We start from the raw sequence: 27,439 nt of genomic DNA, 5'->3' as shown, positions 1-27,439 counted from the left end.
CACTCAGCGGCATGGGCTCAGGTTTGGGTGGAAGGGACACCCCGGAAGTCTTGTCCCCCTCGGTGAGGCTGGCAGTGCCGGCAAGACCGGCGGGAAACCCACAGGCCAACCCGTGAAACTTCAGGCGGCCGTGACGGCCGGCCGAGCTGCCGCCGTGACCGTCGGTCACGACTGATAAAACTACCAAACTCTCAGAGGGGCACCGTGGGGGGTGCGCGGTGCCCGGCGCGGCCCGTCCCGGCATGGCGGCGGTGCTACAGCCCCGCGTGGCGCCCTCCGGCGGCCTCGCCTCAGGGCGGGCGGGCGGAGCCTTCCCCGTCGCGGAAGGAGCCCCCGCGCCCCGACCCGCCTCCCCCCACCGCGGAGAGGCGCGGCTGGGGCAGCCGAGGTGAGCCCCAAGGTGCACCGGCGGCCGGGCTGGTCCCGTTGAGCACCGCTCCCGCTCCCGCCCCCCAGCCTCCCCCCGCCCCACCCCGCTGCGGCCCCGACCCCTCCCCGCCTGCCCGCCGCCTCGGAGGGGCGGGGCGGCGGGCCGAGCCGGGGCGGGGCGGTGTGGCGAGGGTTCTTTATGCGGCGGGAAGGCAGTGGCTCCCGGAGCTGCGGGCGGCTGCGGCGAGAGACAGGAGCGACTCGAGCCGGGGCAGAGGGGGGCGAGGCGAAGGAGAGGAGCCGCGGAGGAAGAAGGAGGAGGAAGGCGAGCGGCGGCCGGGGCGCTGCTATTGTTCCGCACCTGCCGCCGGCCGGGACACGTGGCGCCGCTGAGCCTCGCTCCTCGCTCCCAGCCGCCTGACCCGCACCGCAGCCGCCCGCCACCATGGGCAAGGGGGTGAGCGGCGGGACCCGGGCGGGCTGGGCCGGGCGGGGCGGAGCTCATGGCCGGGAGTGGGAAATTTCAAGGAGCCCCACCGTGGCCGGTGCCCCTTCCCCTCCGGGCTGGGGCGGGCGGGGGCGGCCACGTCGTGTGAGAGGGCGGCAGGGCCCGGGCGGGCGGTAACGGCCGTTGGAGGGCGGCGCCGCTGCCGCCTGCCCCCGAGCAACGTGCGCCGGCGGCCGCCGGCAGCAGAGGAAGTAACGGGCTGTCGGCAGGGCGGGTAGCGGCAGACGCGCCGGAGAGAGGCGGCGGCTTCTCCCGGCCTCAGACATGGCCGCGGAGGGGGCCCTGTGCCGGTGAGCCCCGGGCGGGGGTGTTGGACCCTGCCGCCTTCCCTTTGCCTTCGAGCCCTCCCGAAAAGGGGCCTCCAGGCCCCGGGGCGTGTGGGGCCCGCAGCCCCCGGGGCTGGTGTTATCTGATGCCCTTTTGGAGCTGAGCTGCGGAGCGTGGCTGCTCCCCTGTCTCACTCGCGAGAGTACTTTAGACTTCTTGAGGCACGAGGGGCCGAGGGAGGAAGGGGGGTTGTTAGGATTATTAGGGCTTATTAGGGTTAATTTGCCCGTTGGTAGCAGCGAGGGCGTGATGGCGGTGGCAGGAGGGAGATGGTCGCCCCGAGTTCATCTTTTGTATCCTGTTAATTGCGGTGATAAAAGGCTTACAGAAGGCTGTGCTGCGGTTTCTGCCCTGTTACCAGTGTTGTTTATACCTTGTAGTCCACAAGGAGAAGTCCTTAATTCAGATCGTATATTTTTAACTAAAGAAAAGTGAGTGAAGCCTCTTGAAAACGGGAGCAAAGGCTCTTTGAAGTTGGATTTTGTGGTCACGCGCCCGTCTGTGGAGCAGAAACACCTCTTGGGTTGCTCTGATTTTATTTTGTGCTGAAAAAGTAAAGACCAGTTTCTGAGTTTCATTGTTTGAATGTTTGTTTTTTATCCCCTTCAAATACTTCCCTGTATATCTTGCGTAGTTGGAGGTGTGTAGGCTTTTATTTACTTTTGCTTTAGACTCATTCCTGGAAAATTCCCAAATTTCTCCTCAAGAAGAGGGTGCCTGTGCAGGGCCTTGAGAGGCAGAGTTGTCCCAGCCTCCAAGTGTTCTGTGCTTCCCAAGCGCTGTTCAAACATGGACTTGACTTTGCATTGTCCTCATCAGTGTGGTACAACGGCAGCAGTGTTGACATAACTGCATAAATAGTAGGAGACCTGCAAGAACATGGCTCAATGGACAGTTACTTGGAAAAAGGGGGTTGAGGAGTGTGTGGAGTGCTTTTTTGGATTTTTTTTTTTGTGTGTGTGGGTTTTTTTCGTCAGTGAAGTCCTTTGGATGTTTGGCAGCCCAGTGTGATGTTTTCCAGTCTGGTGGGTAACAGGCAGCATGCACAATAAGAGGTCATCTAGGAGGTAAAACATCCAGGGGAGACTTGATCTTGTTGCAGTCATCTGGATGCTTTAAATCTTTAAAGAAGCCTTAGAGCTGTGTGTGTATGACTGCAGTGCAAAAGACTTTGGGGGGCTTAGGCTGCCTGGGCTGGACTAATGGGAGTTGCAAATGCTTTCTTATACAGAAAGCTATTAGTGGTCTTGCTGCTATTTCAGATTTCACAGGTTGCATAGGTAATAAAGCAATTGTCCTGAAACTGAGGTGCCCATGTGAGGGATAATTCAACAGTGTGTGGCTGCCTTAGGCTTTCTGATAACAGGTCACAAGATTTGTTTAGCGGTGAGAAGGCATGCGAGTAATTGGGTACCCCTGAGAATTGGGGGACTGTGAAAAAGGCAGTGTGTTGTTGCTTGCAACACTGAACAGTATGTGCCTGCCCTGTGTTAAGGTGCCCAAAAAGGAAACGTCTTTCCCCATGGGAGTGTGGAGTGGAAGAGAAAGTAAGAGCGTATGTGTGAGAGAACAAATTCCTTGTCCCTGTGGCTGTGGGGAGAAGCCAAGAGGCATGTCTGTTTTACTTTAAATGGTAACAGGACAAGGGGAGGGCTGTGAGCTGCCTGGGTATGTCGTTCAGTCCGAAAAGCAAATTATCCGAGGGGGTGTGCGTAGTGGAAGAAAGCAGACAGGATTTCATTTCTGTTCAGAGCTGCCTGGAAGCTGTCTGCAGATAGCAGTATGTTTTGCTCCATCTGCCTAGCTGCACAGACGTAGCACACAGTTGCTAGTGGGTACTCTGAGTTGTTTCTGGAGGTCAGTGCTAATGCCTGAACCTTAGTTAAGGGGTTTTCTCCTATCAGAAACTAGGAAGGCTTATTGTGTAATGGAACAACTGAGGGGAAATCATGCAAATCAAAACAGTCCTTATCTGGGACAATTAAGAAATATTAATATATTACTCTTCCTCATTATTCATCTTTTTCATTCCCACTTATTATTATGGCTAGGGGATACTACTTTTGCCGAAAGCACTAGGCATAGTCAAGGCACTCTTTTGCAAAAGTGATGTAACAGGTTGAAGGGTCTCTAGCAAGTGGTCTATGCCTGTGGATTGCAATCCCACAATGCAGTAGGATCCTGACCTGCTGAAAACTGTGTAAGGTCATGCTTTACCCAGGCCTTTTCAAGGGGTAGCTGACATCACCAGCTTCTCTAGGGGAGAACTGTGTCCAGTCCACTCTTCTTCATGTGCTGGATAACTACTAGAGAATTCTGGATTGATGGTAAAGGTGCACTTGATTGATGGTGCACTAATATTCCAGGCAAAGAAGTGTGGGAGATGACACTCAGTGATTGTCACAGCACTGGAAAAAACAGGAAGCTGCTCAGCTGTGCAGTGGTGGCATTTGGAAAGCCAGCTTTCTTCAAGCATCTCCTTGAGTAGTAGAGGTGTTTGTCCTATTATCCAGAGAAGACTCATGGTATGTGGGTGGCCCTGTTTTTACCCTCATGATGAAAACCCTTCCAAGGTCTAGATCCCCTGTTACGGGAGGAGGGCAGCTTGTCCTTCCATAATTTGGGAAGCAGTAGTCTTCTCACAATAAGCAATTACAAGCTGTTGAGTGAAAACTGCTTTGTACTGTCCTAAATGCTGCAAGTCTGTTCAATTGATGCAGTCAATTAGACTTTTCATTAAAGACAGGAGATTGAACACAGCTCTTGGAAGGGAGTAAGAAGGATCCAGAGAAGGCATTCGCGTCTCTTGCTGAGATTGCGTAGGGTCATGGAGCGGTGTTTCCAGCCCAATAGGCACAGTCCATATCATGACTCATCTGGTTAATATATTTACTGAAGACTGTCTCATGAGGCAGCAGGACAGTAACTTTTCTGTTTTCTCTGCGCAGTTGATTATAATGACATAAGTACTAGAACAGACCAGGCCTCCAGGGACTGTGTAATTTATTTTGGCTCTTACTTGACATTTCTTCTTGGATTAGGTGATGCTAGAATAAGATACTTCTGAACTTGTCTGCTGATTTGCACCCCTCCCGTTTCCTGGTCAATCATGGCTTGTGTTGAGAAAATCAGCTATGAATGGCTCAATTAGTCCAGAGCGGAAAAACATAAGCTGTATGTGAAAGACAATAGGATTTTCTGGGGGCTGTATAAAACTTCTTACACTGGTGTATACAAATATTTTGCTTAAGCCAATGGAAAAAAAAAGTTACATGGAAAAAAAGCTGTGTTGTTTTTTCTGTTGCAGTTTTGATGAGTCAGAGTTCCTAGGCTAAGTCAAGGAACAGGGGTGACATTTCTGATGAGACAGACCTTCCTTTGTGCTCAGGCCATGTGATAATTCTCATTAAGATGTGGATCTGGAATACCATAGGCCGCCTTCTTGTTGTACAGCAGGAAAAGGAGGGGAGAGCAGGGAAATCCTACAGTGCTGAGGGGTAGGATGAACCCCCAGTCCCCTTGCAGCCCAGCCAACACAATCATTTGTTGGCCAGAAGAGAGGCAATGGCCCTGAAGACAGGGAACCAGGGCAGGACTTAGATCTATGGGTCAAGTTCAAATTTGAATGATGGAGTGGGAAGTTCAAATTCTGTATGAACTGATCCTATAGCAAGAGCTGAAACTGTTGCTACCGACTTACCCTTTCTGTATGGATAGGATGTGGTACTAAAGCAACAGAAGGGAAGATATTGTGTTGTTTTGTTTTTTTTTTTAACTGAGAAACTCTGAACTCCTTGGTAAGATGGATTCAGTTAAGACCCAAATACTTAGCTGCTTAAAGAAGTGACTCTAGCTGCTTTTTGTACTGACTGCAACCAATGGCTGGGTTTTTTTTGTTCAGTTGTGGTTTTGTTTTTATTTTTTTAAGTAGATCATACTTGAACAAGGGCAGTGATCCTTCTCATGTTTGCCCACTTGTAGGTCATCTCTGCAGCTGAAAGAGCTAAGCACTTTTACAGTCACCACTGCCTCTGATAAGCAAATAACAGCACTTCTTGTGGAAGTTTGACAGAACCAGGAGGTTTTTTTGATCACCTGCAAGAGCTTGCTAGGCTTTTCTAGGTGGAAGGGGCGAAGGTGATAGATTGCTAGTCAAGGTACCAGCTCCTTCACCTTCATTAGAAAACATTTCACACTTCTTGACTACAGGTTAAGATGAGTGTTTTGTGCAGGACTGTGTTTGGACTTGTCTGCTAGAGTTCTAGCAGAAATCAAAGTTGTTCCGTTCAGAGACTGAAGGAGAAGACCCTTCATGCTGACTTTTTGTGAATTGCCCCGTGGCAAATTCTTGTGAGGCTGGAATGCAAGGCCTATGCTGGTTTAAGTTCTGCAACTTTTACTTTTTTAAGAAGTGAAATGGGAGTTCAGGTGCAGGGAAGAGAATGTCAGGAATGCTGACAGTCTGTAGTTGTGTGCCTTTTTCCTGGATGAGAGGAGGCAAAGAGCTCAAACAGCTTGGCTTTGCTCCACCTACAAAAAACCATTTCTACTGCACAGTTCTGTAGCTTCATGCAAGGATTTGGGGGATGCAAAGCCTGCATTTAGTAAATGGGGTAAGAGGGCTTCTGTGTATGTGCAATGTATGACTATGGCTGCAGAGTGGTGTGCATAGAGCTTTCTCAGAACAATAAAAATCCTTGTCTAGATGTTACTGATGGGTTCATTTCTAAAAATAGTGAATTTTCCCCCACCCCTTTTTTTTCTTTTTAATGTAGATTCACTTTTGGTTTTGGTTTCTACTTGAGGTAATCATAAAAATTTCCTGTGCTTGCTGCTCAACAGGGTGATTCTTGGTTCCTAATAATAGTTTCTGTATCCAGATTGCTCTCAGCTTGTCATTTGAGGTGTCCATGAAAAGATCAAACAAGGAGATGCCTTTGAAACTTTTTCTTAGTTTTGATAACGGTTCGACTCTGTCACTAACTGATGTTTCATCTCAAAATACTTCTCAGGGATCTTAGTGGGTGAAAATGTCATTGCATAAAGCTTGGCAGAGCTGTAATAGGTCTCACACAGAAGAGAAGGGAGAGAAAAGCTGCTATTGGAGGCTTGTGAGAGTCTGGAAGTATATTGAGTATTTAATGGAGGAACTGCACTGTGAGGCTGTACTGTTGCCTGATTTTGGTACCCTACAGGGTGCCCAAACATCTTGCAGTTTGGGATTATTTCTGCCTGTAATTTTTCTGTACTTTTTTTCTTTTGACTTTCAAGTGATGTTTACATGTGCTACATCATTATTTCTTTGTCTTTAGATGCTTGTTTTACCCCATCATGACAAGATTGAAGTCTCTGCGTGATTTTATGTAGCATTAAGCATAATGAAAGTGAATGAAAATCCATCTGAATAAAGAGGCTTTAAGCAAATCATCTGCTCTGTGAAGTGTAAAAAGGACTGAGCACAGATCAAATTTGCAGAAGTGTATTACTGCTTTGTATACCATTCTTGCTGGTCAGACTGCCATAAATTGAAAGCAGATTTCTGTTGCGTAACCAGCCAGCTAGAGTGCCAAATGGAGAATGAAAGTGTTGGAGCTTAGCCCCTAGATTTGAACAGTTAGAGATACCACCTCTTATTTATCTTCAGTTGATGGACTGCTCCTTGCCAGAGGATGTGAGAGACTAAAACGGGGGAGGAGGAGGAGGAGGAGTTAATGCCTTGAAGGGAACATACGTAGGCACTCAGGAATTGGTTTCTTCTGCTCTTCATCACTTTTTAGCTTGAGCTGGGTTTCATACATCAAGACTCACTGAATAGCATGTAGCTTACTTTCCTCGTAGCTAGACTTGCACAATGTCTGGCTGTAATCTTTGTATCAGGGATGCTGTTGAACAGACTTGTCTGCTTGCTAGCTCATTTTTTAATTTATTGAAGTAGTATAACTTTAATAAACCGTAATAATTTTGTCTGTCTGGCAGTCTTGTGTGTGTAGTTCATGTCTACTGCTGTAGGAGTTAACTGTAAGGTGTTTCTTATGGTAGTGTCTTCTCTTGCAGGCTGGAAGAGATAAATATGAGCCTACTGCTACATCAGAGCATGGCACCAACAAGAAAAAGGGGAAGAAGAAGAAGGAGAGGGACATGGATGAACTTAAAAAGGAAGTCTCAATGGTGAGAGCGTAGGGCATGGAAAGAGCAGCTTTAAGAATATTCACTGCCACAAAGCCTTGTGCTTCATGGAAAAGAGCTGGTGTGCTGACAGCATGGTGGGACTGAAGGCACTGATCTCCCTTTTGGTCCTCTCTGTCTCTAAGCCAGACATGCTGGAAGTGTTTCAGCATCAAGATGATCACACAGCAGCCCTGAAAACATCACTTCTCGAAAGGCACTTGAAACAGAACCCAAGTCTCTGCTTGCCTGTGTTACCTATAGCACAGTGTAGCTGCATTTCCTCACCCAGGCAAGCACTGTCTGGATAGCAGTGTTGCAGGCTTTATTGTACTGTAATGTGAGTGAGACTGCTGTTTTCATTCCAGCTGAGGAGTTGAGTCTGTACAGCTCCATTTACTGCTGGCCTCTGCTCAGACTGACCTCAGTATTATTATTCCTTATAATCATGCTTGAGGCTGTGGGGAGTGTCTCCCATTCCTTTCTGTGAATGCTGGATGATGCTGTATGTCTGTGTATGCACATCATCCAGCTTGGGTCTGCTCTCCTAGATGCTGATACAGGTTTTCTTTCTGTGCTGTGAATTTGAGGGTGGGCTCTCATGCTTTTGGCCCCCTCTGTTAGGGGTAAAGGGATATTAAAGCTTGGTCCAGGAAGATATTTTGTATTCAGTAGCAATGCTCACTCAAAACATCTGCTCCCTCCCCTGTTTGGGGGAAGGAACACTGCTTAAGCTGGCACCATTACTTAAAAATTAGTGAAATTACAGGGTTAATCTTCTGTACATTCTTGCCTTCCTTCCCAACTCATTTCCTTTCTCCTCCTTCCTCACCATACCTCCCCACAAAAAAACAAACAAACCCTACTGAAGCTTCACAAGATCTGTTGGGAGTATAGACACTGCATTGAGATACACTCAGAGTTTGTTTAAAAAGCTGTCATGTCATAACCAAGTAGTCACAAGAATGCTAAAGATGAGACTGCTTTGAGTTGAAGAATGAGATTGAGATTCTCTTTGCTGAACTGTTACAGATAGGAAACCTGGGGTGGGGGGTGGAATTGCCGAGTTGTTGCTGATCAGCCTGGAGGGACTGTGATCTCTTTCCCCCACCATCAACCATTTATTGTCTTTCAGGATGACCACAAGCTGAGCCTTGATGAACTTCATCGTAAATATGGAACAGACTTGAATCGGGTAGGTAAACTTTGTTTTCCCTCGCTCCTTGCCATGATCTGTAAAGAAACAGTCTCGGCTCAGAGCACTTCACAAAGGGAGATCTGGGTGGTTGGGATTTTTTTTTTCCCTTTTTTGTTTAATCTCCCCTCCTTCAGTCGAGTTTCCCAGGCTTTGGGAGAATTGTTGAGCTCATAAATACTTCTCTTTATCCTCCCACAGTACAGCCTCACTGCAATACTTCGGTGACTTTGTTTCTAACAAAGTCATTGTTATCTGCCTCTGAATTGTTCCAAGGTCAAGTTGATTCTTGGATTTATTTTTTTTCCCAAGGAGCTTGTAGTATTGCAGAACTAACACATGCCCAGAGACTTAATGATAACTAGCAGCAGTTAAAATTTTACCCTTTTATAGTAAGAGGTGTGCAAATGTCCCAGCTAACCTCAAAGTCCAGGGCAGAAGCACTGCAGTGGTTTTGCACCTTTGCTCTTCTTTGCTTTGCTTAATGCATTTTTTTGCATGATTGCGTATAACAAGTCTGCTCATACTCTATAACAGCACAGAGATTTGCATATTTCTGTCAAAGACCTTGGCTTCTGAAAGCTGAACTTCCTGGAAGGCCAGTCCAAAGTGTCATCATCTTTATGGCCTCCAACTTTCACTTGTTCCATAACTTGATAGGATGGATTGTACTGGGCTGTTCCTCAGAGCTCAAAGTCTGCTGTTGTAGCCTTCTTGTCATGCCCTTCTTGAGTGTTTGTAGCCCAATGACTTGCAGGCTCCTCAAGTACCATCCAGCATCCTGCAGTTCCTCTTTTGGTGTTCAGCTTTTGTGTCTTGCACTTTTGTTGCAGAGTCCTGGCAGCTGTGGAGATCTGTTACCTGTTGCCATCTCCTTATTTCTATGACAGGACTCTGTCTGCCTTTTTGAGTAGAACATGAACAAATTCAGAGCCACCTTCCACAGCTGGCCTTGCAACAATGCCTGTAATGTGAACCTCTCTTCTAGGGTTTGACTGCTGCACGTGCAGCTGAGATTCTGGCTCGTGATGGCCCAAATTCTCTCACGCCCCCACCCACAACTCCTGAATGGGTCAAATTCTGTCGGCAGCTCTTTGGAGGATTCTCACTTCTGTTGTGGATTGGTGCTATTCTATGTTTTCTGGCTTATGGGATACAAAGTGTGATGGATGAGGAGCCAAACAACGATAATGTAAGTAAAAATATCTGCTCTACCTCAAAGGCAGGCTGAGTGAGCAGCCTGTTTGACTTAAAGCAGATTAACTTCCTCTAAGCATTCAGTCCAGAAGCTTTTCTCATAAGCACGGGAAATTTGGTGGGTGAATGTAACACTTCTTGGAGTGTTTCCACACAATGAACAGCTGACTTCCTTCATGTTATGTTAACAATGCTAGCTTGTGGATGGCCTTTGTGTACAAAATCTACAGAGGCTGCAAGTACCTCCATGATTTGTAATGGGCACTTAAATACCAAGCAATTTATCTGGACAAACCAGAGACCTTTCAGGCAAATCGTCCTCTGACTCACTTCCTCTGCTCCTTGTAGCTGTACCTGGGTGTTGTGTTGGCAGCTGTGGTTATCATTACTGGCTGTTTCTCTTATTACCAAGAAGCAAAAAGTTCCAAGATCATGGAGTCCTTCAAGAACATGGTGCCTCAGGTATGGAATGCCTCATTTCCTTGATCTGCCAAGCTGCAGCGTGCTCAGGGTTATTAACTGTTTTAAACACTGGCTTCAATTGCAAAAGGCCTGTCTGTGAGTGGTATGTATTGGCCTTTAGCAGACAAGATGTCTCTTGTGCCAAGCTGTTTGTGTGGGTTACTGGCTCTTAATGTCGAGGGGTCTATGAGACTCCTTCCTCTTTATGTTCCAAGTAACTGTGCTAATAGTCCAGGGCAGTTCCTGGCAGCCTGTGAGTTCCACCAGCTTAACATTCATAGGATACTTTCTTGATAGTCTAGGAAGTTCAGTAACTGGTGTGATAAGCACTGAAACTCAGATTCCTACACAGACAGGGTTTGTATCATACCTAACCATCTTACTATCACCTTGGTAACAAAGAACTACAATACAAAGAAAACAGAAATAGCTATTTTTCTTAAATGTATGTATTAGAGATAAACATCTTGGTACAAGTAGAAATCTTGTAGAACCATAGCACAACTATTTGAAGATACTCAGGTGTCTTAAACGCCTTCTTAAGAGTTGCTTTTGATACAGATTGTTTTACTGTTTTTCAGCAAGCTCTTGTAGTCAGAAATGGTGAGAAGATCAGCATAAATGCTGAAGGTGTTGTAGTTGGAGATCTAGTGGAGGTGAAAGGAGGAGACAGAATTCCAGCTGACCTTCGGATCATATCTGCGCATGGTTGCAAGGTACAGCAGTGACAGTCTGTCTGAAAACTTCATTATGTAGGATGATGAATTAGTCGGGTTTCAAAGAATGTCTTCTATGGTGTGAATGGGTGGTGGAGTGGAAGAGAGGGGTGGGGGGCAGTGCCTAGTGCTTTTTCTGCTTTCCATGCTGAAGGCACCTGGTTGCTTGTGTATGACAAAATACTGTCTTCCATGTAGGTGGATAACTCCTCACTTACTGGTGAATCAGAGCCTCAGACCAGGTCTCCAGACTTCTCCCACGAGAACCCTCTGGAGACTAGGAACATTGCCTTCTTTTCCACCAACTGTGTGGAAGGTATGTGATTCTCCTACTTCCTTAAAACTTTAACAATGCTCAGGGTTGAACTGCAGAGGTAAACAATGCAAACACTGTGAGTTTAGTGTATTAGTTGGTAGCCTACTCCTACTGTGCAAGAGCAGGCTAGAAGTTCCCAGCAAAGGCTTTACCTGTTCCAACTGCAGTATTGTACAATAGGCAGCACTGGTTGAATTTTTTAATTTTTTTTTTTCTTGCTCCTCAGCAGCTCAGAGTATGGTGGTAGGTACTCTTTCTGCTGAAGCCCAGAGCATATTTTCCATACCCATAGGGTTTGTAGCTCTTCAGTGATGGTAGAGGATCCTGCCTGACTCCTGTTGTGTTCATTGCTGACAGATTCTGAGCAGCAAACTGCCCCCTGCTCTTTTGTGCCCCTTGCCTCCCCCCGCCAAAAAAACCAACCAAACAAACAAAAAAGCCAACGCTGCAGTACTGAGGGACATTCTTGATCTTTCTCGAGAACACTGGGGAGAGAAAATGGGCTTCCCCTTAAAGGAGTGAAGAGGACACTGTCTGCTTCTTGAAGATGGCTTCCTCTAATTCCCTATGCAATTGGCACTTGATTTCGTGAGGTAAAAGAAGAGGCCATACAGCTTGGCTAGTCACATGGGAGTCCGGTGCAGCATATATCTCCATTTATTTTGCATGCTGCTAGAGAGTAAAAAAAAAAAAGCTGCAGTGGGAGATGTTAGCCATTAGAATGCCTACCTGCGTTATCTTGGGCAAAGCTTGCCAAACTCTAGGACAGGCTGAAAAAACTCACTGTGTTCTAGGAGGAGTTTTTGTTTTCTAAAACCTGTCTCTCTCCTAGGCACTGCCCGTGGCATTGTCATTAGCACTGGGGATCGCACTGTGATGGGCCGTATTGCCAGTCTGGCTTCTGGACTGGAAGGGGGGAAAACTCCAATTGCCATGGAGATTGAGCACTTTATTCACCTCATCACTGGTGTGGCTGTCTTCCTGGGTGTCACCTTCTTCATCCTTTCACTCATCCTTGAGTACACGTGGCTGGAGGCTGTAATATTCCTTATTGGGATCATTGTTGCTAATGTCCCTGAGGGGCTGCTTGCAACGGTCACGGTGAGTGATGTTGGAAAAAAAGCTTGAGTTAAATATATGGTTCTTAAGGAAGTGGAGTGCTTCATGCTCAATGTACGTTCACAGAGGTTAACATTAAAGTAATGGAAGATACTCTGTGTAATGGAAGGTACTCTATGTGGTGAGCATGTAGTGCTAGATGTAATCAGTGTAATCAGACTAGTTTCCCATATCAGTGTCAAGTTCTGCAGCTGTTTTTCTGATGAAGATGGGTCCCTAAGCTAGACCTGCACAGAGGCTTGGCATTGTAGAAATGAAGTGAGCAAGACTAGGAATTCCAGACTTATTTTGCCTTTCCAATGGCAAGAAGGGGCCTTCCTGTTACAACTGTTTGGGTTTTCTACACCCACATGCACACCAGCCCTTCCAGGCCTGAAGGGCTGGCAGAACATCCAGCAAGCTTCACTGTAGTCCCAGCTTTTGATCTGGGACCTGGTAGAGATTCTTGTAAGTTTGGTTGCCTGAAGAGATGGTGGGAGCATCTAGTGTGCTCAGCTGTGTAAAGGGTGGTGGTGGACAGGGCTGGAGGTGTCCATGCAGCCTTAGGAAGGAACTGAACCCCAGGGAATGAATAGTTGGGACCTAGAACCAGATAAAAACCTCTGGCAAGAAAGGGTAGCTAGAGCTACTTGCTTCCTACACCAGTATGTTGCAGCCCTATCACCAGAGCTATTTTGAGCCTTCTCATATGTGCCCTGCCTCTGTCTATTTTGAGAGTTCCTATGATTAGGGAACTGCAACTTTAACTAAAATGTTAGTCTGGGGCATGTTATTTCCTTTCTAATGCACTGAGAAGCAGGATACTGCTTGCCAGTGCTTTTCTGGAGGTTTTGTGTTGATGAAAATGTGTTATTTAAACCTAGCAGCTGGGCCTAAATGCTGCTGTTTATTTTGCAGTGGTACGGTGAACATGAACTTAGGGAATTCCTGCACAGCATGTAAACTGCTTGTCATTCCATGTCCACAGTAAGTTGGGTAGCAATGTATTAGTGTACAAGCTCATCTAACCTGTCATCTTCCTTGTCTCCAGGTATGTCTGACACTAACAGCCAAGCGCATGGCTCGTAAGAACTGCTTGGTGAAGAACCTGGAAGCTGTGGAAACCCTGGGTTCCACATCTACTATTTGTTCTGACAAAACAGGCACTCTGACACAGAACCGCATGACAGTTGCACACATGTGGTTTGACAATCAGATTCATGAGGCTGATACTACAGAGAATCAGAGTGGTAAGACTATCTCTTTGTGCTTGAGGCATCTCATTAAAAAATGGCTTTTTCTGGGGCTTTCTGTACACCTGTGCTTCTAAGAACTTATGTTTCTAGCTCTCCAGTCCAAGTGAAGTTCACAGTGTAAGGACTTCTAACGTATGATCTACAGTGAGCATTGAAAGACTTGAGGTGGTGACACATAGAAAGCTTAGCACTGTACCACAGCTCTGTTTAATCCTTAAGCTCTGTATAGGCTGCTTTTGCTTGAAATTACTCCATAGGAATTTGAGCCTCTTGAATGTTGAGCCCATTGTGCTTGTCCTGTATGTAGAAATATTTGCTGTTATGTACTTCAGAGTACCTGGTTAGTTTTGGCAAAATTAATCTCATGAAATTACCCCATTATAAGTTGGCTGAAAGCATGGACACGAGAGTTGTTGACCTTGGTAATAAACTAAGACTGTACTTAGATGTGAATTTCCCAAGTTGAACTAGATGGGTGCCCTTGAACAACAGGGGTTTTCCCAGAACATCCCGGTTATGTTTGCAGAGTGGTAGTGATGAATGAAGTGACTGTAAGACTTCAGCAGGAAGTTTCTTCTAGATATTGATAAGAGTCTGAAATCTCAGTGTGTTTTGCAATTGAGAGAGGTCTTTATCTCTCCAGAACTGTTTAGTACAACCAAATTCAGGAGTTTACTAGCTGTCGTCTACCTTGTGAAATGTGCTTGCAACACATTATTAGTGTAAACTTTTTGCAGTGGTGCTGCTGTACCCTGCTACCAACTGCCACCAGCTGCTCCAAAACACTATGCTTGTCTGAATCACTTAAAGCTGCTTTGCTGTTCTCTCTCTTTAACAGTAGTGCAAAGTAGCAAGCTGTAAATAAGATTATATTTGAAAGCGTTTGGTTTTTACCTGACAACAGTTAGTGTGGCTGGAGTAGAAATAAATGTAGAACATTTCACTTCATGGAAAATACGTTAGCTTATCAGTTAACTGTTCAATTAATCTACCTTGAAGGCAACTTAAAAGCCATTGTGGTAGAAGCAGTATCTTTTCTTAAGCATTGTTCCTTTGGGAGCTATTTCATCCAGTTCCTGGGTGATGGATAAAGTGAGACCACCTGGAGGTGGAACCCAGCATCCCTTACTCAAGCATTTCTAAAAGAATGTTGTCTGTCCAGAATTCCTTGGCTTTGTCAGTGTGGCCTCTGCTGGCTGCTGGATGCAGCCATTACTGGAATCTTGAAAGCTGAGGTGTTCTCTTGCACTGTTGCTATTTCACCCTCTGGTCTTAAAATAATCAAGGGCTCGTCAGGTACCTGTGAAGGGAGGAGGATTGAAAGAGATGCAGTGTGTTAACAGGCTCTGGGTGCTTCCTGTTTTTGAGCTGAAGGCTTCTTGCTTCTCAACCTGTGGGATTAGGGGCTTATGTGATTATTTTTGGGGGGGCTTTTTGTCATTCGTCCTGTACTTTCAGGTGCTTCCTTCGACAAGACCTCAGCTACTTGGACTGCTTTGTCCAGGGTTGCAGGTCTCTGTAACCGTGCTGTGTTTCAGGCCAACCAGGAAAATGTACCAATTCTTAAGGTGAGTTCCTAAAAGAAACATGTCCTGTTCCCCACCACCACCCTTCTGTAATGGTAGTGAAATTGTGTCCTGTGGGTTACAGGAACTGTGGAGTAGTGAATTCACTACTGCTGTGAATTCAAAACTGAGCCAAACTGGGATGAAGGGTCATCATAGGGTTAAATGTTTGGAAAAGTCAAAACTCATTGTGATGATGATTGTGGAGTGGTTGAGGGGAGGCCTCAGGCAGGCAAGGATCTGGTGACATCCAGTTAATTCCCAAATAAGCCCCCACATTTCAGAGGGTTTTAAACTTCTGGGGCATAATGGCATGCTTAAGGGTGGAGCACAAAGTGAATATTTGACATAAATAAGCCTATGTTCCTCTGTGAGAGAGGGCAAGAGGGAGCCTGTGCATTAATGATCAGCTTTTAATTTGTCCTTTCATTGGAATCAATGAAAATGCCAGAATGATTGAGGTTTATGTGCTCATGGGAAAGATGTGAGCCCAAGAGAAAAGACTAGGCCTGTTTTTTTTAAATATTTTTTGGCTGAAGAAGATGCTTCCCTTCATCTCTAACACCAGAAAATGGACGTGAGAAAGTGAAAGGGAAGCCTGAGATTTACCCATTTATGAGAGCTGGTTTGACAGTGGTGATCTCTGAGAGAGATTTCAGTGACCTGGAGTCAAGTTATCCATCCTGGCAGATCCAGTTTGCTGTGACTGAATTTCTCAGGGAGCCTAGACAAGGCTCAGGTCCCAGCAGAGACCTCAAGCCCACTGTCCTCATGATGGTGGCTGTCTTTGGCACAGGATTCAGCCAGGCCACTGCCATTCTCAGTCTCTTCTGCAGTCTGATACTCTTATGAGAGATGTGCTATGCGACTGGGAAGACACATTTCCCACAGCAGGCTCCCTACCATCCACTAGCATCTACAGTCTGAGAGGTCACATACTTCAGACAGGGCTAGGAAAGACCAGAAAGCTTTCCTATACGTTTACCAATGTCTTGCTGTTCCAAGAATCACTATCTTTGGCATTTGTACACTTAAAAGCTACAAACATGTGGTTCTGGGGCTGGGAGAAGTAGACAGCAGAGCTGGGGGAGTAGCAGTTGTGGGAGACTGTCCAATCTGTTCTCACTGGCCAGTCTTGGCTTTTTAAGCTTTTGTTGGTTCAGTGCTAGTACAAATGCCAGGATAACATCAATTCAGATTCCTGCTTCTGAACTGTGACCCAGCCAGGGCTGCCATTAACTGTACAGTGCTTATAATCTGTCAAATATTAGTCATGTTGCTTAGTAAACTACCTCCCAAGGGTGTTCTGATCCTGTGGTAATAGAAATGATGGAACAAACTATTTTTCCCTAGCATTCCTCTGACTATAACTTCAGGCCATGTTTTTTAGATGTAAGATAAAGAGCTGGAATTCTTCCCATCTAAGGAAGACTTGGGAAGGGGGAGTTTATAAAAGTCTTTAGATACCAAAAAGCAGTATAAAAAAAAAAAAAATCTAACAGACAAAGAGATTAGAAGGACAAGAAATATTTGGTTTAAATTGCAGCAAAGGAAACTCAAGCAGGACATTGCATACACGCAGATCTCCAGGGCTGAGAAGACATGTCTACAGTCTCTACCAGTGCTAACCTTACAGTGGATGAGGCTTGGACAGATTAAATCTTCTCTGCCTCAGGCTTGATGAGCTAATCTTAAACTGTGGGAGGGAGACCACATGTGTGTGCTTATGTATGCATGTCATTGGTCTCAATCTCTTATTTGCTGTTCTTCATGGCAAGCAGCTTAGGGCAGTTCTTACCAAATTTGGCCCTCCAGCCTCTCTTTCTCTGCCTGTACCTGGTTATCTGGCTTTCTCTGCCTTCTTTTAAAAGGTCTTCTTGATTTTTGACAACAGAAGACTGCTACGCTCTCAGGCTGGGAGGCTGTGGCATTCTGAAATGCAATATTTGTCAGGACTAGATAATAGAATTATTTATTCTTTGCTCTCATATCATGTTATGTAGAAGCTGTGACTAGGCTGAAATGAATACATCTTTTTTTTGTTGTTCAAATATCTGAACTTCTGTGGTGAGTCCACTGGGATATATGCTTTGATCATTGTCTCTTTCCACAGAGAGCAGTAGCAGGAGATGCCTCTGAGTCTGCACTTCTGAAATGCATTGAATTGTGCTGTGGTTCTGTCAAGGAGATGAGAGAAAGGTATCCCAAAGTGGTGGAAATACCATTTAACTCTACCAACAAGTACCAGGTATGCATGTGTCCTCTTGAGGGAGAGACACTGTGTGAAGTAATTATGTAAATTTGCACACAGTGTGCCTCAGAACTTGTTTTGGCAGCAAAATCTGACCTAGTGCTAGTTGCTTGTAGAATGATCAAGACTACAAATTTAAGTTAATGGACCATACTTAGTTACACTGTAAGAGCTTCTGGAGTTGCCTTGGCACTAAGGTGTCAGCTGCTGAGAAGAGACGGGATGTGCTTCCTGCCCATGCATGAAAAGTGCATGGAGAATGGAAGAACTCAAATCTGGGAACAGGAATGCACAGCTGCGAAATTACCTTAACAGGTGGAACTTGGATATAAAAAAGGCCATTGCCACACTTGTGGTTATGTTTATGTTAAAGAATACATAGTAACTCCTTAGTTTGTGAACTACTTAAATTACAGATAGGTAAATGAAAAATAGAGCAAAATATCACAAACAGTCCTGAGCTACTGTAGTGTCACAAAACACTGAGTGATGTGATTACTTGTGACCTTCACAGTACATGTCTATAAAGTGGTTTCATTTCTTCCACCCTAGCTGTCTATCCACAAAAATGCAAATCCATCAGAATCTCGTTACTTGCTGGTGATGAAGGGAGCTCCAGAGAGGATCTTGGATCGCTGCAGCACCATTCTTATCCATGGCAAAGAGCAACCGCTGGATGAGGAAATGAAAGATGCTTTTCAAAATGCCTACCTTGAGTTGGGAGGCCTTGGGGAGAGAGTGTTAGGTAAGGAAAAGCAGCCATAATAAACTGGAAAAGATTTGTCCCTTGTGCTCCTGTTCAGAGTCCCCACAGATTAAGTGTTCCTCCAGTGTAACCATAGTGTTGAGTCAAGGTCACTTCAGCAATTCCATACAGGAACAGTCCTGCCTTTAGCCTTTAATCTAAAAGACAGCCTGCAGGGTCTTGTCTTGCCCAGCAGCTGGTCATCTAGATCAGAATAAAGCAAAGCATTTGGAACCTCAGTCTCTGTGGGGCCATGTGGTGTTAGATTTGCTCCACTGCATGTGAACCAAGCTGTGTCTGGGCACTTAGCAACAGCTGTTAGTTATCCAAATATGAGTGTGACTCCTGCCTCAATAGCCCTGGCTAAACCTCTGATGCTGCCCTGTTATTCTTGCATAGCTGTTTGCAGAAGCAAGCTGTTCCTGATATGTAGGAACAGAGTAAAGATGGGTTTGATGTGTTACAGGATTCTGTCACTTGGCTCTGCCTGATGATCAGTTCCCTGAAGGCTTCCAGTTTGATACAGACGAAGTGAACTTTCCTGTAGACAAACTCTGCTTTGTGGGACTGATGTCTATGATTGACCCTCCTCGTGCTGCTGTGCCAGATGCTGTTGGCAAATGCAGAAGTGCTGGGATCAAGGTAGTTTATTCCTGGCTTGAAAATGACCTTGCTGTATACCTGTGGATATAAAGGGCTTGCCATACTCTGTGTGTTTGCTATAATGTGAGTGAAGTACTGATCAGGATGTAACTAGTACTCATTCAGGCTTCATTTCTGAGTTAAATACAAATGATTGTATGTTAACGGACTGAAAAATGGTTTAGACTCCAAACTGCTAGGGCCCTGGCAGGTACTGATGGCATGGTGTCCCAGATTTGGCTCGCATGTGTTTGGCATGTCCCGTACCATTGACTGAGATGAGAGAGTGAATCACAGGCTGGAAGTGGAACTGGATTTGTTGATTTGGGATTAACAATTTTCTTAGTCTTCCATCCACCTCAGTCTCTTGTATACTGCTAACAAGTTCCTGCCTGTATCTCAGGCTTGTGCTGTGCCAGGGCTTGCTATTAAAACAAAAGACTCTCCAGTCTCAAGGGACCCTGCTTCTTGGGCAGTGTTGATCTGCAGTACCAGCAAGGCTTTCACAGTGGTTTGTTTGCATTTCAGGTTATCATGGTTACTGGAGATCATCCGATCACAGCCAAAGCCATTGCCAAGGGTGTTGGCATAATCTCGGAGGGTAATGAAACCGTAGAAGATATTGCTGCTCGACTCAACATTCCTGTCAGCCAGGTCAACCCTAGGTACTGACTGGTGGGGAAGGCTGGAACTGTTCAAAGAATTAAGCATTTACTTCTCTCCTTGCCTTGGATGATATCTCAGCATCTCTCCCTGGATGTGAAAAGCTTGCATTTGCTTAGCTCAGCATCTTGTAGCTTTTCAATGCATATCATGAGATACGTGAGGAATGCACAAGGCTGTCTTGAATGTGCATGTCTCTTATGCATGGGAAGCAGTTAGGAGTAAGCCCTATAGAGAAAACTCAGGCAGTTTCTTCCATCGTTTTTCTGCCCTGTAGCTGCCTGACCTGATGGTTTGCCCCTAAGTTGGGGAGAAAGAAACAGCTGGCTGGGCAGAGTCTTTAGGGGGCAACTTTTTCCCCCTGAGCTGAGCATTGACCTCTCCTGGCTCATGTCACTGCACAAGCACCATGTTCTGGGCAACATGGGGAGCAAGAAAAGGTATCTGAAGAGGCATGGAGGAGATGGGGATGGCTGTTTGGAGACTGTTTGAGCAATGCTGTTGCAGAGCTTGAAACCATGTACTCCATGTTTGCAGATCTTGAAATAAAGGCTAGATGTACTTTTGCCCCTGAACATATACTTAGCCACGCTTAGTTTGTAGCATAACTTACAGGTTCATGGGAAAACTCTGATAAAAAGAAAATGTCTAATTTGTTAGTCACAATCCAGGATGAATGGGCTACCAAAAGTAAATGCTGTGTAACTGTTTTATACTGTTTAGAGAGGAGCTGAAATGCCACCCTATAAACATGATCACTCAAAGCCCGGTTCTGCCCCTCTTAAACTCTCTTCTGGACCTGGTTGCAGGTGGGCAAAGGGAGCAGGACTTGGGCTGGGTAGGGCAATTGATGCTAGTCAGTAGCTACAAGCAGAATAAATGTGAAAATGTAATTCCTTCCTCTTAGGGGTTAATATTTGCATTCATAGCCTAGGGCAGAACTGAGGCATCCTCAGAAAATGTGCTTTGGCATAAGCAGGCTGTTTGCAGAATGGTGAGGCTGTCTGCATTGCTTAGCTTGACCCAGCCTGTGTTTGGGCTGGAGAATAGCCATGTAGCTTATCAGCTGTGAACAGAGACACCCTGTGGGATGAACTGCCTGGGGAAGGCAAGTATTGTGACTGAGTTATTTGCCTTTTGGGTTTTTTGCCCCCTTTCTTTTTGAGGGTAACTTCACAACCTAGCAATGCAGGCTCAGGATTGCTGGGCTGTGTGACCGAGCAGGTCAGCAGCTGGCTGCAAGGGTGGGGAAGGAATTTCACTGTCTAAAGTGGGTGATGTCATGAGCTGTGTGGATAGTCTCCTAGATCTATAAGGGATGGTATGCTGGGTTAGAGAGTGGTATTTTGCTGTAGTAGGCAGGGTACCAAACCAATCTAAATATAACATTGCATGCTTTTGTTGCTGAAGGGTGAAATAATTTGAAGTGGCATAGCGTGAGCTCTGTCTGTGAAGGGCTGTGTGTAGATCATAACTCTGTTGCAAAAAGGATTGCTTGCAGAAGACCACAGAATCTCTTCTGATGTTGGAAGCTAACCAACTCAGCCAGAAGTTCTTGTCTTTTAGAAGCTAAGAGCTGTGGAAACAACTAAGTCTTTGCCTTGATGCATTTTTAAAAAGCTGTAGAAAGAATTAGTCTGTGCATAGGGCTTTTTGTCTGTTGCTTGGTGCTGTCTTCTTGTCTTTTTCTTTGTGTTCCCCGTCTACCTTTAAACTTGGAGCATCAAACTTCTGTGCAGAGGCTGCCTAGATTAGTATTTAGTCGCAGCAGGAGTTGGTCTTTTCCTAGAGCATTGAAGAGCCATAGCTTTATGAGGCAAATAGAGCTAATGAGAAACTTAGTTTAACTTGTGAAGTAAAACATTACATTCTCTTGCAGGGATGCCAAAGCTTGTGTTGTTCATGGCACAGATTTGAAGGACATGACTAGTGAGCAGCTGGATGACATTCTGACTCATCATACAGAAATTGTCTTTGCCAGGACATCTCCTCAGCAGAAGCTTATAATTGTGGAAGGCTGTCAGCGACAGGTAAAGAGAGAGTCCAAGGATTTTATATCAGAGAAATCCCCAAACATATGAACTACCAACCAGTGCTGTCTTCTGAAGTAGCAGGGCTTAGTTTTCTCAGTGCCCTGAGGTAAAGGGCTCAGTCTGTCAGCAGCCCACAGCCACTGATGTCAGGCTGCTCTACACTACATAACTATAAGGGTCTTGCAGGAAAACATATTCAGTTTTCAGCTTTCTTCTGATCCCGGGATGGTTGTTAACACACTTAATTCCTAAATGCTCTGGATGTACTTGGGAGAGGAGGATTCAATTTATTTATATATTGTCCAACATCTTCTGAGAAAGCATCATGGTTCACTGATAAGCTTGATCATAACAGTGAAAGGGATGAGGGGGGTGATTTCAGTCTTTCTATCCTTCTCTTTGTGACTAGGGTGCCATCGTAGCAGTCACAGGTGACGGTGTGAATGATTCCCCAGCCCTGAAGAAGGCTGACATTGGTGTTGCTATGGGTATTGCTGGCTCAGATGTGTCCAAGCAGGCAGCTGACATGATTCTGCTGGATGATAACTTTGCCTCCATTGTCACTGGGGTTGAAGAAGGTGAGTTTATAACTTGTGTGCAGTGGTGGTGAAACGGCATGCTTCAGCAATGTTATTTACAGATTCCATCTGAAATAGAGGTATCTGGAGGGCTTCTCTTTATTCAAGTTTGTCTCCATGACAAGTGTTTTCAAGGAGAGCAGCACTTTCTTCCTCCCTTCAAAATCTTTTGGTTTTCCATGATGGGTAACAGTAGGAAGCAGCCAAGTAACAAAAGCTACTTTTTCTGTTTGCCTAACGCTGACCCTACAGTCATCTTTGCCAGCTGAGTCTGACACATTTTCCTCCCTGATGGAGCAATAGCTCTCAAACAGGAGCAGAAGTGAGGGTACCTCCAGGGGCTCTTGATGATCTTCAGAAACCAGGGCTTAGTATCCTACTGCAGTATGTGGAGAATCCTGATTGCTGTGACCAAAAATATTAATCTGTATAGGTGATGCTGTGGATGGAGCATGCAGTCTCACCCTTACTTAAAAGAGAACTCTTCGCTAGTGTTTTGCCTTTCGGTGTTAGCACCGAAGCTGCCTTTGAGCTACTTGGCTGCCTTCTGCTGATAACAGAGGGTGACTGTTCTCTCTCCCTTGCCCCAGGGCGTCTGATCTTTGATAACCTGAAGAAGTCTATTGCTTACACCTTGACCAGTAACATTCCTGAAATCACGCCGTTCCTGATCTTCATCATTGCGAACATACCCCTTCCACTGGGAACAGTCACCATCCTCTGCATTGACTTGGGCACTGACATGGTGAATGCCTTTTTATTTTTTTCTCTCCAGACAAAATGTGTGTGTTCTTAGGTACCCCAAAGAAAGGACAGGTGAAAGGAAAATGCTTAAATACTGTTTCCTCTAGTGTTCTTATTTAAAATAAGTGACCATTTGATACTCCCTTAATCCAAAATTCCTTGTCTCATGACTCTCTGAGTCTGAGGGTCCTTCTGTTCCATATAGGGACAGACTGGGGCTGGGGAGGGTGCAAGTCCTTCCCAAATACTGCAGCTAGGGTTTTTTGGCAGTGCTGTTTTTCAGGCTGAAAACATGGGGCAGGGAAGGCTATATACAGTGGAAAGCTGAAATGATTCTAACAGTAGTCTTACCACCTCAAAAGGTCCCTGCTATCTCCCTGGCATATGAGCAAGCGGAGAGTGACATCATGAAGAGGCAGCCCAGAAATCCCAAGACAGACAAGCTGGTGAATGAGCGGCTGATCAGCATGGCCTATGGGCAGATTGGTAAGCTGGTCTGTTTTTGCTGGCACTGATTTGAACTGGGTGGTAGTGGGGGTTATACACCATCCTGAGTCAGTGACTGTTCTGCTTATTTTGGTAGGGTTGAGGTTTGAGATGTGTAAACCAGAACCTCGGGCTGTGAAGAACTTACCGTTATTCAGCCCCCATGGCACATAGCGGTCGCTTGTGCTGCTTGATGCATTGAATCGCTTTCACAGTAATTTTGTTTAATTGCGTAGCACTGTAAAGGAACTGGCTGGCAACCAGCACTCCTCTGGTTCGAACTTGTTCAGCAAGAACATAGATCCCATTGTTAGTTTAATTAGAAGTAGAGGATTCTCTCCAGTGTATCCCTAAACGCACAGTATTAGGAGCCTTGATTAAAGGCAGCTATGGAGATGTGCGCAGTTCACAGGATGGGAGCTCATGCTTCATTGCAGCAGACTTTGGGAACCTTCTTGACTGCATTTTGCAAGGGTTAGGGGTGGGCAAGGCTTAATGAGAATACAAAGGGAGGTTTATCTTGTGTCCTTGAGTACCATGCCATCACAGCACAGGGCAGAACAGAAGTGACTCTGTACAAAGTTGGGAGCAGAAGCTGCTTAGCAAAAGGGTTGCAGCTGAGTGTGATGTTAGTGTGAACTATTTCTGTAGCTGTTGCATGGGAGACAAAGCCCCACAAGGAGTAATTTTTTAGGTGGTTGGGGTCTCCTGGAAACTTCTTTCTGTTACAATTGCACTGCACAGTGGCTTCTTTTATCATCCTTTTTATCTGTTCAGGTATGATCCAGGCCCTTGGAGGTTTCTTCACTTATTTTGTAATCATGGCAGAGAATGGGTTCTGGCCTTCTGGCTTGCTGGGGATCAGAGTTCAGTGGGATGACCGATGGGTTAATGATGTGGAAGACAGCTATGGACAGCAATGGGTGAGTTTTGAGGCACAGCTTACAGGCTGCCAGCCAGAACACTAATGTCTGTTGAACTTGGTGTGAGCACCAGAGACTAAAGGCAAGCGTGTCTCAACAAATGCTCTCTGCTTTCTTTACTTCCTAGACCTATGAACAGAGGAAAATAGTGGAGTTCACTTGCCATACAGCCTTCTTTGTCAGCATTGTGGTGGTGCAGTGGGCAGACTTGATCATTTGTAAGACCAGAAGAAACTCTGTCTTCCAGCAAGGGATGAAGTAAGTTGGGGTGTCCACGGAGGATTTAGAATTGGACTCTATATTCTCCAGCACACTGCATTCTAGTTCTTCATCCCAGCAGTGACTGGGCCTCTTGGCATAAGTCATGAACAGTGTGGTGCCTTGGTAATGGATAAAAAAGGGACTGGTTCTCTCTCGTAGTACCTGTTACAGTTGTCAGGCCGAGACAAAGTGAAATACTGACTTCTGCTGGCATTGTTTGTGGGAGCTAGCCCACCTCAGAGGACAGTGACATACTCCAGCACACTGCCTTCTGCAGCAGGGCAGCTGATATCTTAAGAGATTGGGTGGCATGAACCCCAGTCTCCTTCTGAATTTGTGATGAAAGCAATTGCTCATTGGCTTAGTTGTGAACTAGAATATGTCTAGAGACATAAAAGACCCTTTTGACAGTTGTGCCATCAGGTTGGATGGCCTGATAGTCCCCACCTGATGGACTGCTGGGCTAGATTGGAATGTCTTTTACCATTCACTACCATTTGGGAACTAAGTGGTTTTTCAGGTTGTCATCTGTGAAAGCACTTTGTCCCTGATTGCTTTCCTGTTTCTACTAGGAACAAGATCTTAATATTTGGTCTCTTTGAGGAGACTGCTTTGGCTGCCTTCCTCTCCTACTGCCCTGGAATGGATGTTGCTCTAAGAATGTACCCTCTCAAGTAAGTTATCATGCTTTTTGTGCAGCAGGCTCTACCATAGAACAATAGTGCTCAAGTGGGGACATAGATACAGTAGTGAGCTTGTGGAGCATGGTTTTAACCCAGAAGACCTCAGGCTAGTGGGGGCAAGTGATCCTTTGCTGTAGTGCAGCACACCAGGGGTTTGCTTTGCTTTACTGCATTGTGAGCATGGTTATAGGGAGACTGCAGTTCAGTGCACCACTAATAATTTGCAACACACCTTTAGTTGTGCTGATGTGTTGTGGTGCAGCTGCTCTTGTGTTTACGTGCATGGTGTATTTTTATGGGTAGGGTGCTGCACCTCCAAAGAAAGCCAGTTGAATTGTTCTAAAACACAGGCCAAATTACTCTTCTTTACTAGAGAACTGGTGATGACTTCTTGTGCCTTTTTCTGCCTTGCAAAGAAATAGCACAAGTAGTAGTCTTTTGAAAGCTCCTGCATGGGTGCAGATGACAAGTTGGTGCATAGTCATTTTCCTAATGGTTGGGAGGGTGCCAACATCTTAAGCATTGCCCAATAGCATTCCAACACTTCATGGCAGGATTTAATCTCAAACTTCACACAGTCTTCTGGCACAAGTGCCATGAAACTTTCATGGAGAAAAAAATCCTGATATATCTTGTATTCCATTCAGAAATGTTGTCTGTAGTTTGGTGCTGGAGTGTGAGTGTTTCCTAACAAGAAAGCTAGCATCTGCCTAATGCCTGCAGCAGCTAAATATTAGCACGTGTAAATCATAAGGGTAGTCGCTGCAGTTCAAGTGAGCAAGGCTATAGGCACAAAGGTCATGTGTGCATATCACTAGATTGATAGATGGGGAGGTGCTGGTACAGAGGTGAGCAAAGGTGCTATGACACACCTTGTGTTGGAATTAATATCCAAAAGTTGGATTAACCCATTGCAGCAGAAAACTTGGTGGTAATTCTTGGCTTGGAGGATTCTCGGCTGAACCACAGCCTTGTGGGAGCTGGCACACTGGCAAGCTGGGACGTGCCAGCCTTCCTGTGCTCTTCTGTGCTATCAAGTCAGAGCTCTGCTATGCAAAGAGCATCTCTGCTGCTTGTGTTCTCACTGTCTCCTCTCCCAACAGGCCAACCTGGTGGTTCTGTGCTTTCCCGTACTCCCTCCTCATATTCCTGTATGATGAAATCAGAAAGCTCATTATCAGACGCAACCCTGGTGGTAAGAATATGCTGCTAATTTGTCTGTTTCCTTCCTCGCCTCCTCAAGCTGCTGAGCTCTGTAGAAGCTCTGATAGTGCTTTGGGGCCTCCAGTGCTAAGCACTATGCAGGGGTGTATTTTGCTGTATTTTCCCTTCCTCAACATCATTAGTGCAGTTAGTTCAAATTAAGGACTTGTTCTGTCCCTCTCCCTGCATTCTCCCATAGTATATGGAAGTACCAATGCACTGAAGTAGATTGCAAAGGCTGATTAATGCTTGGGTTGTTCTAGAAAGCTGGAACAGGGCCTGAAAGCTGCAGCACATTAACAGTTTGGCAAGACTTTTCCATTGTGATGGATCACTTATTAGCTCAAGTGCTACAGTGCAAGTTTTTGGAGCCTAAAATGAGGTCTCACGAACCTCATACTTGGTCTGCCTTAAGGCTAACACTGCTTTTTCCCTCCTTTTCCTTTAGGTTGGGTGGAAAAAGAGACCTACTACTAAAAAGCACCTGTAAAACATTCCACGCACGGCCCATGCCACCTCTCCACCGTCTCCCCTGTGTGCGTACTTCATCTTTGCAAGCGCAAAAGTGTGCCTGGGCAAGAGTGAGCTGAAACTGAAGGAAACATGAAGAAACATGGACTGGAGGAGAAAGCAAGGGGGAGGTTGGGGAGGGAGTGTCCAACCATCAGTCCATGGGGATGAGAGTTTGAGTAGTTTTATGTGCCTTTTTGTTTTTGTAAAAGGAAACTAAAGATTTTATATGTGGATTTTTACAAATAAAGATGGATTATAAGAGGATGCCCCCACATGGTCTTAGGTGGATGTTTTTCTCAAGGCAAAAACTGGTCAGAGCAGCTTTACCTCCCTGTTTAGGGTGTGGTGGTGACAACATGGGTTAGCCCCTGGCTTCCCATTTTTGTAGCAGGGAAGGAGACCTTGTGCTTAACCCAGAGACAACAGCATATGCAGTTCTTAAAAGCCCTAATGCATCCCACTCTGTAGCTCAGTGCCTAATATGACAAACTGCTTGCAAGCACTTGCATTTCAAAGCCTAAAGCTCAGAGAGCTTGCTGA

The 27,439-nt window shown here is 45.7% G+C and overlaps 1 protein-coding gene across 1 annotated transcript; it reads left to right on the top strand.

The window, feature by feature from the left end:
- Positions 1-582: 582 nt before the first annotated feature.
- Positions 583-27,171, top strand: ATP1A1 (ATPase Na+/K+ transporting subunit alpha 1). Its single transcript, XM_082049767.1, has 23 exons — positions 583-826; positions 7,259-7,372; positions 8,505-8,564; positions 9,553-9,756; positions 10,110-10,223; positions 10,805-10,939; positions 11,138-11,255; positions 12,088-12,356; positions 13,405-13,603; positions 15,068-15,177; positions 17,288-17,422; positions 17,978-18,170; positions 18,637-18,812; positions 19,341-19,477; positions 21,355-21,505; positions 21,918-22,086; positions 22,677-22,831; positions 23,193-23,316; positions 24,094-24,239; positions 24,367-24,497; positions 25,073-25,174; positions 26,287-26,378; positions 26,835-27,171. The coding sequence occupies exons 1-23, from the start codon at positions 815-817 to the stop codon at positions 26,861-26,863; spliced, it is 3,075 nt and encodes a 1,024-aa protein (XP_081905893.1). The 5' UTR covers positions 583-814; the 3' UTR covers positions 26,864-27,171.
- The last annotated feature ends 268 nt before the right edge of the window (positions 27,172-27,439 follow it).

The sequence above is a fragment of the Streptopelia decaocto genome, assembly GCF_964273445.1.
Source record: "Streptopelia decaocto genome assembly, chromosome: 1".
Taxonomy (NCBI): domain Eukaryota; kingdom Metazoa; phylum Chordata; class Aves; order Columbiformes; family Columbidae; genus Streptopelia; species Streptopelia decaocto.
Note: the sequence above shows the minus strand (reverse complement) of the source record. Positions and strands in the feature narration are given on the sequence as shown.